The sequence below is a fragment of the Dunckerocampus dactyliophorus genome, chromosome 3, assembly GCF_027744805.1.
Source record: "Dunckerocampus dactyliophorus isolate RoL2022-P2 chromosome 3, RoL_Ddac_1.1, whole genome shotgun sequence".
NCBI lineage: Eukaryota > Metazoa > Chordata > Actinopteri > Syngnathiformes > Syngnathidae > Dunckerocampus > Dunckerocampus dactyliophorus.
Window position 1 is genome coordinate 21,859,362 of NC_072821.1, and position 18,953 is coordinate 21,878,314.

Sequence of the window (18,953 nt, forward strand, 5' to 3'; positions counted from 1 at the left end):
ATGCAGACTGTGACCCTGCCAGTGAACTCCCAATGGGACGCAGTAATGTCAGAGAAACATCTGCTTGATTGGGTTTTTGTATAGACTGGCTGTGGTCATGTGAGATGGCGATGGTAAATGGTCGCAAGCTAAGCATGATGTTTTCACCTGTATTATGAAATCAACAGAATCGCGACTGCATTTGCACTACACGGGAATATGCAGTTATGGATTGAAACAGCACATACAGTATATACGACATTATATTCATCTACTCAGTTACATGATATCTCTCAAGAGCTTTTTATGTCAAACATGCCTTTTGTCATAATGCAGCTTCCAGCCTTCTATTCAAACATAATTGTTACCCAGTTCAAAATGAGTTTTGTTGTGGAAGCACATCAGAGCCCTGTCCTCAACCCCATTTAACACCTTTCAAATGTTCGTCTGAATGAATGGGCAAAAAAAAAAAAATCCTCTATTGACCTTAAACACATGAATTTTTATTTTTTGTACTGGATGAGCCAAATTGATTGATTGGGTTTCTGTTATTTCTTTCAAAACAAAAAAAATGAAGTAATAGAAAGAACCGGTTGATCAAATTCCCTTTACAGATTCACTGGCAATCTGTCAACAACAAAAACAAAAAGAGTCTCACCTGAAGGAAAATCCTTGATCTTTTGCAGATCTGCAGCCTTCATCCAGACAAGTTTACACACACACACACACACACACACACACACACACTTTATTACCATAATTAACTTGCATCAGCCGCCTCACTTTCATATGTTTAGTGTCTCTGGAGAGTCTGAATTATCATTAAATTATGATTAGGATAAATAAGCCTGATGTCAACTTCAGTTAGACATGTCTGAAGAACAATCCTTAAATTGTGCCAGATGATTATCTTAAAGCTTCTGCTTTTATAATGATTGAGATCACTCACTTAATGCAGAAGTTTCTGTCCATAATGTATTAATAATGTTGCCTCCTTCGATTGTTGTGCTTAATGCTGCAACTTCTCACCAACAGTGGCAGTTCTGGCTTGAATGACGCCCTGGGCGGACCGAAGCTGTGCCGCTACTGTTTTTTCTTTATATGTATTATATGTGCAAAAAATAAATTATATATACATATATATATACATTGCCACAAAACCCTACAAAAATATATTAATAAATAAGCCAAAAAATATTCAACACAACACAAATTGAAAGGAAATTTATTTTTTTGCAGTGCACAAATCCTTCAAGTACAACCCTTCCCAGCCCTCCTTCCCTGCACCTCAACACACACTCCCATAACTGTTGTTAACAAATGTATTTTTTTCCAACTACAGAAAGGTGCTTCAAAATATTTCACAAACTCCCCTTAAAAGTGTCAGCAGTTCAGGATGTATGTTCAACAGTCCGGAAAGGCGTTCAAATATGCTGTTCAGATACGTTTGGCATTGATTTCACAGAGTTTTGAATGGGGTCTTGGCTTCATTGTCTCATATGCCCTTACATGTTTTTATTGGGTGACCCTGCTTCCTCTATTGTGAATGCCCTCTGACTGCTTATTGTGCGGTGGGTGTGTGTGTATGTGTGTGTGTTATTTCTACGACCAATCTCAGTGGACTCTCCATACACACATTAGCACATCCATTCATGACAGTTGACATTTACTAGTGTTTGAGTTGGAAAAAAACCGTACTATGTTTTACAATCTTAACATTTGCCACCAGCAAACATACAGTAAAGTCAATGGGCCTTTGTCATGGATTGAATGATGGCGCCGTCAAGTGCTCGTCACATGGAAGTGCAAGGAAGTGCAGTCGAAGACAGTCAGTATTCCCCCCACACCCTCTTCAAGCGGTGAAGGAATTAAATGTTTTGCCAAAGACATACTTTGAACAGTTAAGTTTGGTAGAAATGTTTAGTTTAAAGAGGAATGTGGCGTTCAGGGGAGGGGAGAACAATCACAGTAGCAAATATCTACCTTCCGTTGTTTCATAAATACTGTTGACGACAAATCAGAATATTGTATATTGGTAATTATCGAAAAAACGACTTTGTATTTCAGCTAACATAAAATATTAACAAAATATGATACCAAAATCAAATGTTTCATTGTTCTACACGCCAACGAAGATATTCCATTTATTGTGAAAGGCCAAAGACGGAAATAGAATTGTGACGCTGGCCTTGCTACAATAAATAGGAACTTTCCTTTGATTCCTTAACAGCAAAATGGATTGGAGCAAAGGCGGCAATGTAAGTAGGTTCAGTAGCTCCTGACTGTGTTGGCAAGTCACTGTTTTATCTAACATATTTTGACCGATTGTCGTGTTGTTAGCGTTGACGAGCCAGGTTGTCGGTAAGTTGCTTGTAGGCGGAATAACCTGTCCTTCCAGAGACACCACTGTCAGACGGTTAGCTTGAGCTCAGTAGCATCGTGCTAGTTACCTGGTAGTAACCAATGCTAGCTAGCTCTGTGGTCATTTTTGCATCATTTCTTTTCGGAATGGATACCTTTTTAACAGGTTTGATTGACGGATTTGGTTAAGGTTTAGCTGAGTGACAGCAGAGGTGTGCATTTCCTAGGTGCAGTAGCTTCCTCATAGTCTTCCTGTTCCAGTCCAAATGCTCTTACCCTTTTCATGTGCAGATGAGTGTCAGCTTTTGCCATATTTTGACACCAGTCTTATGATTTATTATGAGTTATGTCGTTTTAACACAAATTATTCTCATTTGAACTCATCTCCCTGTTGTTTTTGTCCAGTATTATTTTTCATCAGGCTACATCTTTAATCATGGTCACCATCATAATATAATGCCAGTAGTATTCATTGCTTTACAGTAGGGTCCTTAAATAAAGAATATGGAAAACCTGCACGCCTCTGATGGAATCATAGAGTAGAAAAAATTATTTTGGCTATGGCAAAGAATCAGTTTCAGACCACTGTGCACTAACTTGTCTGTTTGTACTTGTTGCAGAATCACAGCCACATGCATGACAGCTGCCACCATGGACATTCAGCTCATTCACACAGTCACGGCCCCAGAGCTGCGGCATTTGGTGGGATGGGTCTGCCGATTATGCCCACTTCACATGGACAAGCTGGTAAAAACATAGATGAGGCGCTAGACCTCAGTCTCCAGCCGAAGAAACGAACACATCTGGATGACAGCAGCAGCTGGGACATAGTACAGGCAACACAGTAAGACAGATGTGAAACAATAAATTGTTCATTTTTGCAAATACTGTGGAATTGTTTTATTTGGGAGCATATATCATTTTTAAACTGTTTGAATTTCTCCCAATCACTTAACTCACACTGGAAACTTTTCACAATTTACAAGTTCAGGAATTTAGAGCAACAAAACTCTTTTTGCTACATTATGATTAAGTTATTACATTAGGGTTTGGTTTTAACACAGCAGTCAAGCCGTGCAGTAAAATTGGATACATAAAGGCAGGACAAACCTGCCAGTGTGCTTCTGTTGAAATACTGCTAGAGTGGCTTAAGTTAGCGATCAGCAGCACAGCACGGCCACCTCTCATCTACATAAAAGTATGAGGAAAATTCTCTGCAGAGCCACACCTTTCTTGCTATGTACATCCCCCTTACACCTGCACAACAAGCCCATCTATTCGCTTCTGTCTTTGCAGTGGTTCATTGCCTTATATATTCAATGCATTGCATCCATGTGCTGTGACCAACAAGGGTATATTTTAAAGCATGTCTGCTTTGAGCTACATTATTTGGTTTGTTTTTTAGAAGTAGTTGTCTTAGTGTATTTGTGCCTTTTGATGCTTCTTCTGGAATGTTTGGTGATTTTTTTTTGTTTGGTTTGTGTGCTACCTGCAGGTTTGGTATCTTGGATCGTTGTAAAGAGCTGGTGGAAGCAGGATATGATGTCAGGCAGCCAGACAAGGAGAATGTGTCGCTGTTACACTGGGCGGCCATCAATAATCGGTTGGAGCTGGTCAAGTACGAAGATGTCCTGTAGTCTCCATCTCTGTCAAGCTGCCATGTGATTTTAAAAGTTTTTGTCACATTTTATAATCATTTGGCACATTAGAACAACTGTGCGTTCTTAGTCTTTAGATCAGACATCACCAAATGGCGGACCTCGGTCTGGATCCGCTCCCAGGGATGGCCCTTTACGGACCCGTGACCAGTTAAAGTGAATGGGGAAATATAATAACATGTGATCACGCTTGCGGACCGATCGTAGCGGCAATTTGCGGGCATAATTACTTCAGTTATTACAATTAACAGCAAACGCGGTGACGCCACTCACAACGAGCCAATGAAATCATTTGTTTACTTGCCGAGCGAATCATCCATCCATTTTCTAAGCCGTTGATTGAGAAAACCGAACATTTCCAAGTGAAAGGACGGACAAATATATATTCATTCTTCCAGAATCCAGTGCCAAACCCGTGTCTCCTATGTAGAGCTGAGTATAAAAAATCTACAAGAGTCATAACACATTCATTTACAGCACATTGAACGTGCAAATGAGTCTTCACTAAGGAGTGCATGAATATTGGAGCAAAACAAAACATCTTTCGCAGACTGGAGAGTTGTGAAGAAGTGCTTTTGCTGCAGAAATCTTACTCAAAGGTAAACAAAATGCGGAGTTGTGTGACAAATTCAGGCAAATTCCAATGTCAGCTACAAAGGTAACAAGAAAATGAAAGTTGAAGAGAATGTACTGTTGCAGCTTTTCTCTAAAAGAGACACTTTTAATATAATTTTTTCAGAGAAACCGGTGCTGTTTTATTTAACTTAAAAATAAGCCTCTTGTGTTCATTCGTTGTTTGTATAGTTAAACTTGATTATTTATGTGAAATTTGGTCCCCTGCTTTAGATGATGATGCTGCAGGAACACGCAGTGAAAACCTTGTTGACGCATATTTCCTTGTGTCATGTGGTAGGTATTTTGTTTCCAAAGGGGCAATAGTTGACCAGCTCGGAGGAGATCTGAATGCTACACCTCTTCATTGGGCCATAAGGTGAAAATACTATTTCAATCCATTGGTCTTTGCTTGTAGCTGACAGTTGAAACATATTTCACTGTCCTTTGTGGGCATTGGAGATTTCTCAGTAATTCTTCCAATATAACACAATATGTGTTATTTTCCTGAGCAGACAGGGCCACCTGCCCATGGTCATTCAGCTGATAAGGTACGGAGCAGATCCCTCCATCGCAGACGGAGAAGGTTATCGCGCTCTTCACCTTGCCATCCTCTTCCAGCACATGGCCATCGCAGCTTATCTTATGGCCAAGGGACAGGTCAGACTCCCTACACACTTTTCACACTGACACATTGACTTGATAAGTTACAGTTTGGTCTGCATTGGTTTTACAGAGATTTCTGTTGTGTTTGTCGTGACTTGTCATTCACCTTCCAGGAAGTAGATGGACCCGACTGCAATGGACAGACACCTCTGATGTTAGCAGCCCAGAAAATCATTGGGTATGCTTACAGATGTAATTCAATTAATTCATGTCAGTTAGAATATGTGAAAATATTTCAACTGAAATGTTTTCTACGTTCTGACTGATGGATATGGATACAGACACATTCAGGGTCAGAGAGGTGTAATGTGTGTTAAAGACCATGTTGTATTTTTATACACATGTAGAATACTGTGCCCTAATGTTCTCATCCATAATTCCATTAATTAAGCACAACCATTCTCTTTTTGCATTTTGATTTTCCAGTGGAAGTAAATAGTAGTCTAGGTTTGGGGGAGGCCCCTTTCTATTTTCATTTCCTATTGCTGAAATGGTCAAGGTGTCCTAATACTTTTGTCCATAAATTGTATTTGAGTTACAACTGCCAGCTAATTCAACATGCCTTACACCTGGATATGTTAAAAAGTAAATTGCACTTGTTTTTCCTGTTGCAGGCCGGAGCCCACTAACTTCTTAATAAAAAACAACGCTTCCGTTAGTGCTATGGACAAAGTGAACCGGAACACTCCCCTCCACTGTGCTGTTCTGGCGGGAAACGTCGACGCTGCCTATGTCCTGCTAGAGGCCGGAGCCAGCTTGGATCAAGAAAACGTTAATGTGAGTCTCTCAGAAGCAACATGCAAAAGGGACACTGTGACAATTGATGTGCACGTTATTTAGCATTGCAGTCATGTCTAGCTGTGCTGTGCTTGTTTTCCATCACTTGTCAAAAGCACATGGAGGTCCAGTTAGCTGCTGCAATGTTGCTGAGAATAAGAAAATATAGCAGGAGAGAATAATGTTGCAGGATAAATGAATGAATGGATGGATTAATGTTGGCAAGTTAGTGATTTTGTTGATATTTTCCCGATGGTCGAGCTCGAGTCGCAAAAGAACTACTGTAGTCAGAGGCAAACTTCAATTTGCATAAGGAAGTGCTCTTAATTTGCACCTATCAGCTTCGCAAATACTCAGTTAACTGCACAAAGGAACAAAACGTTTACCATCATCTTCTTAGTTTTTGGGGGGTTTTTTGCGTGTAACGGCCCTAATGCACATGCGTTCTTTCTTCTACTATAGTTTTAGCGTATCATGTGGTTTTGTCTGTGTGTCTGTTTATAGTGCCACATGTGTGCCTTATGTATTAGATCATTTTCACCCAGTAATCCGACCTGAAGATGTGGATGTGGCTATTTGGATGTGGATGTGGTTTTTTGCTCACCTTTGTAATTCGTCATGCTAATTAACCAAGACGTCATCTTGTGCCCCGCCTCCCACCACAAGTACTGTACATTGCAGTCGTTTGGCAAACACTGGATAAAGATACTTTTGTTTTGTTGAAGTGAAAGAACAAAGTCTGTAAATATAGTAATTGTTACATTAAATAATTTTTAGGTAATAAAATCTGCAATGTGCTCTTGGTTGTATTCCCGTCAGGGTCACACACCTCTGGACCTAGCACACCAGGTGCACAGCCCCCTGCTCATCTATGTGCTCAACCAAGTCAAACAGGAAAGAATTCACTCCAGCTCACGCTGCTCACGAATTGTCAACAAATACAAAGTATGCTCACACTTAAAAACCCACACATGTCAAGCATGTCACTGCTCTGTCTTATCCTTTACTGGTTTTGTGCTTTTTTTTTCAGGTATTTTTACAGTTTTTGCTCTGCACTGCCATGTTTGGGTGCGTCTCTGCCATATTGGATATGAATTCAGACTCTTGGTTACTCAAAGCGATCCTGCTCGGATGCGTAATTGGCGCAGTCAGTTTGGCCATCAGGTTCGCACCCATTTTGTCTTGACCATTTACCATTCCATATACACTCCTGATCAAAATCTCAATATGCAAAAGCAAGAAGGGGGCGTGAGACAAAAAACATTTGGAACTTGTAATTAAAAAAACAAACAAAACTGAAATAGGTTGTTTATCAGCTGATCAAACGTTTAAGACCACAGGCTATAAAAGCCAAAATCTGCTCAAAATTGTCATTTTCTGTCAGGCATTCACACTGTCATGCCCTCCTGATGGCTAAAGCTAAGAAGCTTTCTCTTTTTGAACGTGGTCGGATTTTCGAGCTGCATAAGCAAGGCCTCTTGCAGCGTGCCATTGCTGCTGAGGTTGGGCGCAGTAATACCGTCATTCTACATTTTTTGAAAGATCCTGAGCATTATGGAACAAAAAAAGTCAAATGGTAGACCCAAAAAAATCACACCTGCGCTGAGCTGGAGGGTCCGATTGGCTGTCCATCAAGATACAGGGCGGTCTTCGACCCAAATTAAGGCCCTTACTGGTGCCGACCGCAGCGCAATAACCATCAGACGGCATCTGTGGGAAAAAGGTTTAAAAAAACAAAAAACTACCATAATTCAAAGACCTCGTCTCCTTCAGTGCCACAAAACTGCCCGTTTAGACTTTGCCAGGGAGCATCAAACAACGAATATTTGAAGTGGTTAACAAGAACGGTGGAGCTACACATTACTGAGAACATTTTTTTTGTCCTGGTTTGGAGAGTTTTTTTGTTCTTTTTTTTTTGAGCAATGGTTTTAAACTTTGGATCAGCTGATAAACAGCCTATTTCAGTTTAATTATTGTTTTCAATAAATTACTTTTTCAAAGTGCTTTTTGTCTCACTCCCCCTTCTTGCTTTTGCATATTGTAGCTCTACTTAAAACCTCATTAAGATCCAAATGTGCAAAATGCATATTCTAGCTGTTTTTCAACTGGTCTTAAGATTTTGATCAGGTCTGTGAAGGTGGAACTATCCCATTTCCAATGGTGTGACCCTAGTATGTGAGCTAAATCTTTGTGTCAAAACAGGAATTTTCCCAGTGCTCTGTTTCAGTCACTTCTACCAGCTACAACTCTCATGGCCTCTATTTTCTGGATGTTCATCACCTGGTGCCTCTGGTTCCTACCAGATATCCTTTGCTTGAAGGACCATGAACAAATGCAGAGATAGAATGTATGATGATGAACTCTGTCTACACCTTTTTGTAGTTTATACATCAATTTTATCATCCATATTTTAGCCTCACGCGAATAGATTGAAAGCATTTCTTAACCTTTCACCCCACATGGACACAGTGCAACAGTCCAGATTCTTTTCACTCTCAACTCCACTGCTTTGCTCTACTACTACCTCCGTGTCTGTAGGACCGACCCTGGCTTTGTCAAAGCAACTGAGGAGGAGAAAAAAATGGTAAGATTTTTCTTTTTTTTTCCAAACACCAAAGTGTGGATATTATGTTAATGGAAACATGTTAGGAACGACCTTGTTGTCTCTGTTTGTGTCTTAGAATGTGTTGTTGCTGGCTGAGGCTGGCTGCCTGGACCCCAGTATATTCTGCACTTCCTGCATGGTGAGACGCAGACCTAAAGAACACTACAAGAGCAGTGACAGCCTCTTACTCTTATTATTAATGCTTTCACAGATAAAGAAACCAGTGAGAGCAAGCCACTGCCCTAGATGTGATGCCTGTGTAGCAAAGCAGGACCATCACTCGGTCTGGACCAACACCTGCATTGGTACAGCTGACTTTTGTTTACTTTGACAGCTTGTACTTCGGCAGTCCAGAGACCAGCCAGTCAGCCACCTTCCATAGAATAGTTTGTGTATAGGAATGTCTGTCTTAGCCGTATAATTAATTTGTGGTTACAATCAATGCTTTCACCAACAAGTTTTGTGACACACCCCTCCACCTAGTAGTGAACAGGCCTAAAAAGAACACAATGTTAATTCAAATCAAAGATCTTCTATATGATAGGAGTGCTTTGCAGTTATTAAGGAGCTATTGCAAAAATTTCAAAGATCCTCTACAGGTGCATCTCAATCTTTTACAATATGTTTTATCATTTATTTATTTCAGTAGTTCAATTCAAAAAGTGAAATTCGTATAATTTGTGGATTAATTAAACAATATAATTTCCTGAAATGATCAATAAAATAATCTATTCTATTTAAGGACGTTCGATAATATCGACCCACAGATAAGATCGGCCCAATATTGCCATAACAATGTAATATCGGTTGATATCTGTATTGGCTTTGCCCCTATAATGAAAACCACTAATAAAAAAACTGCCATGTAAATATAGGCCTATGGGCTCCCATACTTGCTGTCATCGAGGCATCCAGCGGCGCCAATACATGGAAATACTTCCGTCCTGTGTTATTCCTCGCAGTCGGAACTGGGCTTGATATGTTGAAACCACTGGCATGGGTGTGCCGCAGATAGCACCAAGGTTAGCTAACTTGTTAGCTGGTAGAGGCGCCAGCATGGTCTCGCCTCTTTTGTCCGTTGACATTTTTACCCACGTCGAGGGTCACCAAATGTGGAGATGCGATTCACAACGAGACAGGAGTCAAGGTAGGTGGCACCAATCAGTTTACCCTCCACTCAACTCAACAAGCAACACATCTTTAGCAATAGCTAAGTGGCTACAACAACCTCATGACCCGGAAAAGGAAGTACCTTTTATCTCCCTACCTGGTAGGTAGGTAGGTAGGGAGATAGGTAGATATTGTGAGTCACCACAATGTGTTAATTCTATGACATGACATGATATGTGTCAGTATCTGTATCAGTTGATTTCGGAATTGGAAATTGAGAGTATCGGCATATGGATTATCGGCAGACATGACATCCCTAATTATATTCTATTCACTGCACACAGGGGAATATTTCTTAAAATGACCTTATGCAGTGGGTTCCTCCAGCTGCCTAGAAGTCACCAACATTTGAAATCACGACAATTTTTATGCATTTTAGTTTGTAGTTGTAATTTTTGTACAATATTTTCTTTTAACCCACTATTGGTAACATATGCAAGCCAAATATAATTTGGATAGAGTTGCATACAGTCCCCTTAATAATGTTAATGATTTTATAAAATAAAACAAAAAATAAATAAAAACCCCATCCATATTCAATATATCGTAAAATTTGGTACATTTTGAAAAAGTTCCAAATAGTAAACAACTGGGGTGTGCTCAGCAAAAGAACTGCAAAAACCTCCAGAACTTTACGTTGGTCTCTGTTTTTTAATTTAACTCCTGAAATCAAATAACTTTTGCATTATATTTTACTGAGATGCACCTGTATATGACAGGAGCACTCTGCTGTTATTAAGGAGCTACTGTACTGCAAAACCGTTAATCAAAGATGGTCTACTGTACATGACAGGAGTACTCTTCTGTTAGGATCTACTGCAAACACACTAGTCAAAAACCCGGTCACACTTTACAGTAAGGTACAGAAAAATACAGTAGTTACTGAGGAACTAATGACTAAAGCACATAAATTTAGACCAGTTACTGAGGAACTAATGAGTAGAGTAGAGTAATGAGTAGAGTAGTAGAGTAGAGTAGTAAAATGTATAAATTTATACATTATACATTATACATTATACAACTAATTAGTAGTGGTTAGGGTTATGTAGGCTCGTTCCTCATTGACTACTGTAATTTTGTGTACTTATGGTAAAGTGTTACCAAAAATCCTCCATATCAGTGGTTCTCATCTGGTTCAGGACCAGCATCACACCTCAGTGACAAGTGACAACCCAAATTGCGGCAAATTTTCAACTCAAACTTCTCCGCTATCTTCTATTTAAAGGGACTATTTGCAACAATTACACGGCTGACTAGAGGCCGCTAACTTTGGAACTTGTGCAGTCTTATTGCAGGAGGAATTCCCCGGTGAGATGCAGTCTCTCACTCTTTATCGGGCACTCTTCTCCAGCAGATATCTGCAGCTGTGTGTTGGACTAACAGCACGTTAGCCTCTACTTGAATAAAACGATTTCCTGTGTTTTAGGTGCGAGGAACCATGTCTACTTTGTCCTGTTTCTGCTTTCTCTCATGCTAATGGGGTTCTGGATGTTCTACGGTTGTCTTACGTGTGAGTTACCGCGTAGCCGTCACATACTGTACTGTATATAAGCCTTGATTCCACCAACCAATGGTTTTGCTGTTTGCTTTCCAGACTGGTCCACACATTGCAAGCTGCACTATGAGGAGCAAGGGCTGGTGGGTGTGGCCTTTGCCATTGTGGACTGCTCTCCCTGGTTGCTGTGTGTCTTCATGCTGGTCTTATACCACACCTGCTGGTCCAGCATCATCCTGCTACTACAGCTCTACCAGGTGAAGCCTCATCAAACCATTGAAGAATTTTTATGAAGGATTCCTGTCCTGAAACAATAATTTCCGAGTTACTTTCATAGTGTCATTGCAAAGGGTTGGACAACGTAACATTACAAGTGGAGAAGAAATTTCACAAATTTCACTTCCTAATGAGGACACAGCATCAGGCTCTTTCTTCAAGATACAATGTGACACAAATTATCCTCTTGTGGTCCAGATTGCCTTCCTGGGACTAACCACAGCTGAGAGGATGAACCTGTTGATGCATGCAAGAAAACAAAGACAAACAATATCCTTGTCACAAAATCCATACAAGTGAGTTGTCAAAAGTGAAGAGTAAATTGTGCTTAAGTATACTACACTATACTACAGTATACTACACTCTGTTTCCATTTCTAATTGGTCCTGGCTTGTAAATACTTGTCATTACAGTTCATACTGTTGTCTTTGTTTGTTCATAGTTTGGGCGTATTTAGGAACGTGGTGTCCTTCTTCAAGCTGCGATGCTGCGGCTTCTTCAAGCCTGCCATTATCGACTGGACGCAGCAGTACCCGCCAGGCCGTGACCAACGCTTGTTCAGAAACACTGACATGGTGTAGCCGCCCCAATGCTCAGGATCAATGGAGAGACCTTTACAGCGGCTCTGGACCAAAAAGCACAGTGTACTTATTTATTTTTTTAACTGATCGGATCATTATGAAGTGAAAACACACCAGTGGACTTGAGGGGAAAAAAAAAAACAAAAAAGAATCATATTGATATTTTAGCTTTTTGTACAGCCTGCTGCTGCCTTTTTGACTGTAAGTCAAACAAATCACTTTCAATTGTATTGAGAAAAGGTTAAGCACATGAAGCGTATTTTTTAAACATGTCCTCTGAAAGTAAAGATCTTTTTACGTGCTAAGTCTGTTTTGTATGAATTGCATGTGTTTCATAATGAAATACCACTATGATACGCCAATAAAGCAACCTGTGCATTCTTATTTAGCGGTGTGGGCTCCTTTCTGTCCAGCATCACATTTAGCATAAGAGTGACAAGGCAAACAGTGGAGCATAAAATGGACACAAATGGTTCTCATATGGCACACAATGTGTGAGATAGCTGGAGTCAAAGATGTCAACACTTTTTTTTACTTGCACTTTTCTACAAATTACAAATACGAATGAATTCAGCTGTTGGAACAGCTTCATTTTTAATGTTATTTTATCAGCCTCATTCCACTACTGACAGACTTCATTGGACTCATTCATACATTTTTCACACATGTTGCTGACTGTTAATGAATGCAAAGCAAGCATGCAACCAACAATGCTAACAGCGTCATTATATATCAACTGAGAAAGAATAGTTGAAGGCCTGGCTGTTCTCACTACTTCTCTTATTTACAGCTGTGGTGTCCAAACTTCTTCCACTGGGGGCTACATACTGAAAAATCAAAGTTACGACGGGTCACATTGATATTTTAACATTTTATGCAAAGGCCAAAAAATGTTATGTAATTCACTTATGTTGTGCAGTATCAATATTTCAGATTTTATTTTTTACCTTTTGCTCTATTTTTTTTATTGCTGATCCTTTTGTTTGTGGTAATAATGTGACGTGGTCGGGGCCATACTTTGGACACCCCTGGTCTACAGCCAGTAATTTCATTTGTTTTTAAATATTTTTGGATGCAAATATAAACAATAAAACAGTCTAGTCTACTTTTTTTTTAACTAATAAATGAATACACAATTTCCGTTTTGTTTTGGTACAAATGTGGTTTACTACAAACAAACCAGAGCAGTGTCAAAGGTGTAATAAAGATTAAGGCTCTTCCAATGTTCACTCTCGCGCCTCCAACATGGCCTCGTTGCCCAGTCCGAACCCTTTTGGCCCAAAGTTTTTGGCATAGCAGACTGAAGAGAAAAATCACATGAATATGAATCAATAATATGTTGAATTTCAATTTCAACCTCGCAAACTATTTCCAAATGAATAATTTAGAGAAGTGAGATGATGCGGTAAACACAAGCATGTGGTGTACCTTTGCAGTATAGTTCTCCATCCTTGTCTGTTACTGTGGTGGACTCCAGACTTTTACCACAAATGGCACAGCGGAAACATGTTTTATGCCAAGGCTGTAAACACAAGCAAGATTCAAATACAGTATGTATAGTGTAAGTGAGTGTAGTTTCCTGTAATAAATGCAAATTACAGGGGGAGTTAGGATAATATAAAATAATGCACAAAGTTAACAATAACCTGCTACCCAAAAATGTCAATACAATACTTCTCTACAAGAAAGGAGAAATATGATCTGAGGGAAAAGCTAGACTTGAACGGAGTGACGGAGTGATGTTTGGAACCGCAATGTAGCGAGGGACGACTGTAGTGTCAATTTTTCAGTTTGTAAAAAGCAGAATTGTTGATACAGTATGTGACGCACGTGGTGTGGGAAGGTTGTGTGTATTGAGTATGTACGTTTTTGTTCTCATTCTTAAGCAGAACAGTCCTCACCTTCCCTGCTCCCATCACCTTCTCTGCTGCATAGACAGCTTTGGAGCAGCGAGGGCAGCGGTCAGACCCTCCAAACTTCTGGGAAAACTTATTAGAAGTGGCGTTTGTGGAGGACGGCCGTGGTTTAGAGCTGGTAGAAATAGATAGCATGCACACATTGTGTCATATGTGAGTGTTTGTAAGGACACTTAGTGGCATCCAAATAAGAGCTGAATGAAAATGGCCTTTTGTTGAAACGAGGTACTGTTAAAAATGCTTAATACCTCAATTAGTGGTAGATAATAAAATGAACATGTCTCAGTAGGATTCAGTGCCGTTGTACACCACTGGAAACTACAAACACAATAATAACTCTAAATGTTCTTATGATGCGTCAGTGCGTGTAAGTGCGTTGCAAACATACTCATCAGACTGTAGGTCCACATGCGCTCCAACAGGATCAGAGCTCAGGGCTCCAGCTCCTTGTCCGTATCCGTAACCTTTTGGCCCATATTTCTTGCCGTAGCAGGACTTGCAGTAAATCTCGGACTCATGCGCTGCAACTGTGGTGCTGTCCAGTCCTTTCCTGCAGCTCACTGGACGGAGGACATACGCAAAAAAAGTTAGGGATATGCTCAACTGTTATACATTTTATTTGTTGGCGCCTTTCAAAACACACAAGGTCACCTTACATGCAGGAAAATATCACAATAGAGCATCCAATACAAATAATACTAAAGAACAGCCAGAGCCGAATGTCGTCATCTTGAAACGAGGAGTCGCGAGCGGGGCGGGATGTGGGGGGAAATCAAGTCATGCAAGTATGGGGGCGCCAGGTTATGGAGTGCTTTGGAGGTTATCGGGAGGAATTGTCGGACTGGAAGCCAATGGAGCGTAGAGAGAACGGGTTTGATGTGGTCAGAGTGTTTAGTCTTGGTTTTACATGCAGAAAGCAATACAAAATATAATGATATAAATGACAAATGGGTGGAACTTATTGTTGATGCAGACTTCCCGTACATCCTGGCAAGATACAATTCATAGAGTTTCTCACCTTCTTCATCAAATTTCTGGCACTCATAACTTTCTTTGGCCCCATGGCGCTTTATTTAGCAGTCACACTCAATATAAAATGCACGGACAGCGAGTCAGCAACGTCATGACAGAAGAAAAGCTCTGACTTTCAACAATATTTAGGAGTATTTTAGTGTTTGGCCCATTGATGATGAGAGTGTGTGTGTGTGTGTGTGTGTGTGCAGTGATGGTTAAATAAAGCCACCAGCTAGCAGGTTTTATCAGTCAGCAGAGCCGATACACACGCTCACATGTGTTGACTTTCTATATATAGTCAAGATGGGAGTGTGAGGTGAAGCTTGGAGAAAAGATGAACACTTAGCAGCTTATCTCAGACGCTCCCTCTGGAACAAAGCAGTCATCACACATGACTCTGGTTACCAACCACATGCTTGTGTATATAATACAGAGTGAGGCTGTGCTGGACAGCTGCAGTTGGTCATGTGGTCTCCAAACATCAACAGTAGTCCCTTACTCTACTTTATTTCATTATTTACGTTGCTGGACTGGTGGGCAGATCCATCCACACATCGATATTATCGACACCACAGCAATGTTTGTTGTATCGCCCAACTCTACTTTGCTGTGATTGGCTAGTTTGAATTATTAGCCCCTTTTTCCCCCGATGGCGACCTGGAACTATTTTACTATTAATTTTACTATTAATTTCGATGGAAGCGCTCTTGAAAAAGTTCCTGCGGTGGAAAAGGTGTTATTGTGATATAACAGAGGAGCTCCCTGTGATGCGTGGTCAGGTGAGGCAGGGCGTCATCTGCCTTTCATGATGTAAACTTTAAAAACTAATAATGAAGACATGAAATACATATTCATATTTGTCCATTCAACTGTATTATAAATGTATTTTCTGTATGATTCCTATCGTTTTTAACATTTTCTTACGTAAAAATTGCTGAATATGTACATTTCCTGATCAGGTACGAGGCAGAAACCTAAGATGAGGCCACCGCGAGTGACTCTCGTCTTAGTGCACTCAGTGAGAGCACACTGAGTTGGATCATGTCGTCATCTGCTGGTGTCCGCATGTCACCAATAATATCACGTTGCAGAAACATTTATTACACACGATGACTTTCTACAGCTTGTGGAATGATTTGAATGTAAGTCACCGTAATCGGACAATAAAATACATTGAAATGTCATATGAGAACCGCTTGCAGTACTCTCGGCATCCTGAAGGGGTGGGAGGCGTGTGTTGAGCCGGAGGGTGCTTGTCACTGGCATCCTTCCATAGAGAGGAAAAGCCAGCATTTTTTTGTGTTACTGCAGCAGCACCAGCCGGGGAGCAGCTGGAGAGTCAAATGCCGGATATTTTTATGCTCTGCTGTGTCACGCGCCGCAGGACAGGAATAATTACTTCCTGTTGGGAGCTTTTATTTCGTGTCACTTCCGGTTGGGTGTAATGTGTACTAATGTGTGGCAGTGTACTACAGCTGACTGCAGTTAGCTATCACTGGGGTTTTACAATGAACCAACGATGTCCAAATGACTCCATTGGTTCATTATTGCTGGTTTTTCCTTGTCCATGCGGACACAAAGACATGTCTTGGTTGTGACGCTGTAGGCCCAACGATTGTGTGTTTATGGGTTTAGTCCTAGTTACTGGTTTTCTGCCTGAACTTACCTGTTTTTTGTGTTTTTCCCACCTTTTCTTTGCCTTTTGCCTACAGGATTGTGAGTACCTGCACCTGATAGTGTTTTAATTCAATACTCGTTCCCTGCATGTTGCCTTGTCTCTGCATACCCGGCCGAGGTCGAGCATAATAAAAAAAACATAAAAAACTACAAAGGAGTCAGTGCCTCACCTGCCATGAAACCCACGACACGTCACTGGGAGCTACACTCCTTTAAGGATGGACTCACACAGTTTTAGCTTACACACTTTTGGGGCTTATAGAAATGAATTTTCAGTAAATTTGAATAAGTAGAAAATTCTTTCTTTCTTTCATTTTCAGTTTTCGCTCGATCACATTTAAGTTTGGCACACAGACTGAAGAGAGTGATTGAAACGTAAGTCAGTGACAGACTGCGTGTCGTACATTTTGCATTTTGAGCGCACGTGTGTTCACACTGGGAGGTATAGCAAAATGTAGGACCACACACTCCAAATGGCGAGTTTCCAGCCGTGGACCCTATGCATGCACTCCCAACCATCGCCATCTTGGAGACATAGCAGAATAGGAGGGACTCTACTTGAGTTGTTGCAATTCTCACTTTAAAAGGATTGTCATTTGCGGTAATTGGGCAATAATGAATTCGGGACGGCACGGTACTCCTGTTTTTGTCATTCATTTCTTCCAAAATGCCCGACTAAAATTGAAACGTACAAAAATCGAGTTTTTCCTGTAAGAAATAATCCAATTAATCCGTTCCACACACCAAAAATATTTATTCAAACCCATAGGGGGAGCCACAAATGCGAAAATAATTCACCTGAAACATGCGGTGTTTGAAACACACAGCTTGTATGTGTGACAAACACATGGATTCCATGACTGTTAGCACGAAATGCAATTGCCCGAGAACAACTGAAGACACTTTTGTGTGTTTAATATTAGGTGACTGACGTGAAAGGAAAGAAAACGCTTTCTTACTGCAGATGAAGCATGTTTTGTGGAAGCTCCTTCCGTTGCACTGGATCTCCTCAGCATGGTAGACTGTCTTCTCACAGGCCGCACACTTGGCACCACCTCCCCAGTTTGGCATCTTAGTCCAAAACACATTGGTGAAACACGATAAATGTCATGCGACTGCTGTTTGTTTGGATGGGACTCCGGTCTAAATATGACTTTGTTTAGAATACACATACACAACATGGACAAAAGTACTGGGACACCTACTGGAAGTGTCCACTCTTCTGATTTTGGGCTCTGTCGGAATTTGTGATATGAGAGGGTGAGGTCAGAGCTCTATCGTTCTTCCATGTCATGCCAAAACGGACCTTGCTTTGTGCTCAGGGGCACAGTTGAAACAGAAAAGGGTTTCCCCCCAAACAGTTCCCACAAAGTCAGAAGCAGAGAATACTCCAAAATGTGTCAGATCATGAAGATTCAGTAAGGGTTTTTGTCCAGCAATGTTTTCTCTTGACGTTTGGCTCATTTGTTCACAATACTGTACACTTTAAAAATACAATATGGACATGAAAACAAAGAGAGCATACTTTAAACCTTAAACAATTTCATTCTCATATTAGCTGTCTTCTTCATGGCTGCTCTTATCAGAGCCTGTCCACCACCTCACAGCTCTGGCATGTGAGGTTCCATGAATAGAAACTTTATTGAGACATTGTACAAAAACCAAGATTAAAATTCCTCTGCATGAAATCCCCGCATAACACAATAATATGGTTCTTAAATGGAAATGAGTAAATGAATGCCTACCTTGATTCACTCCCCTGATGCTTCTGTCCCACGGTAGATGCTCCCGGCTGCCTTAAATAAGGTCCATCTCGCCATCACCGGTGACGCCCCAATGAAAGTATCCTCCTAAAATAACTTGTGACTGTGCCAAGCCCTCTCGCCCTTCATCACAGGCTGAGTGAGGCCTTGAACATCAGCCATGCAAACATTTGTTGTGGGTTTCCGGAGAGACACGCGAGGCACACTCACTGCTGCACGCATGCTCAGGGATTATGTACACACAATAAGCAATGGATACTCGCAGGGAGGACCTGACTGGATGCTTTGTTCACGTCTGAATATGTGCCATGCGCATGACTTTGTGATAACACACTGCTATTTTAACACCAGGAGAACTGTGATGTGGGAAACCTGATAATTAGATATTAGTTCTATTTGAATG

The 18,953-nt window shown here is 40.7% G+C and overlaps 2 protein-coding genes across 2 annotated transcripts; one reads left to right on the top strand and one right to left on the bottom strand.

Moving 5' to 3' along the window:
• The first annotated feature begins 2,137 nt into the window (after positions 1–2,137).
• Positions 2,138–12,555, top strand: zdhhc13 (zinc finger DHHC-type palmitoyltransferase 13). Its single transcript, XM_054771779.1, has 17 exons — positions 2,138–2,237; positions 2,961–3,184; positions 3,836–3,958; positions 4,912–4,989; positions 5,126–5,270; positions 5,390–5,454; positions 5,891–6,053; positions 6,873–6,998; positions 7,084–7,217; positions 8,256–8,356; positions 8,513–8,637; positions 8,735–8,797; positions 8,870–8,963; positions 11,255–11,338; positions 11,423–11,580; positions 11,798–11,895; positions 12,042–12,555. The coding sequence occupies exons 1-17, from the start codon at positions 2,214–2,216 to the stop codon at positions 12,178–12,180; spliced, it is 1,944 nt and encodes a 647-aa protein (XP_054627754.1). The 5' UTR covers positions 2,138–2,213; the 3' UTR covers positions 12,181–12,555.
• Positions 12,556–12,780: 225 nt separating this feature from the next.
• Positions 12,781–18,763, bottom strand: csrp3 (cysteine and glycine-rich protein 3 (cardiac LIM protein)). The gene is made up of 6 exons (XM_054770934.1): positions 18,533–18,763; positions 17,747–17,858; positions 14,485–14,656; positions 14,082–14,211; positions 13,609–13,702; positions 12,781–13,480 (listed from the first exon to the last, which is right to left on the bottom strand). Exons 2-6 carry the CDS (start codon positions 17,856–17,858, stop codon positions 13,407–13,409), a joined length of 582 nt encoding a protein of 193 aa, XP_054626909.1. The 5' UTR covers positions 18,533–18,763; the 3' UTR covers positions 12,781–13,406.
• Positions 18,764–18,953: the final 190 nt, after the last annotated feature.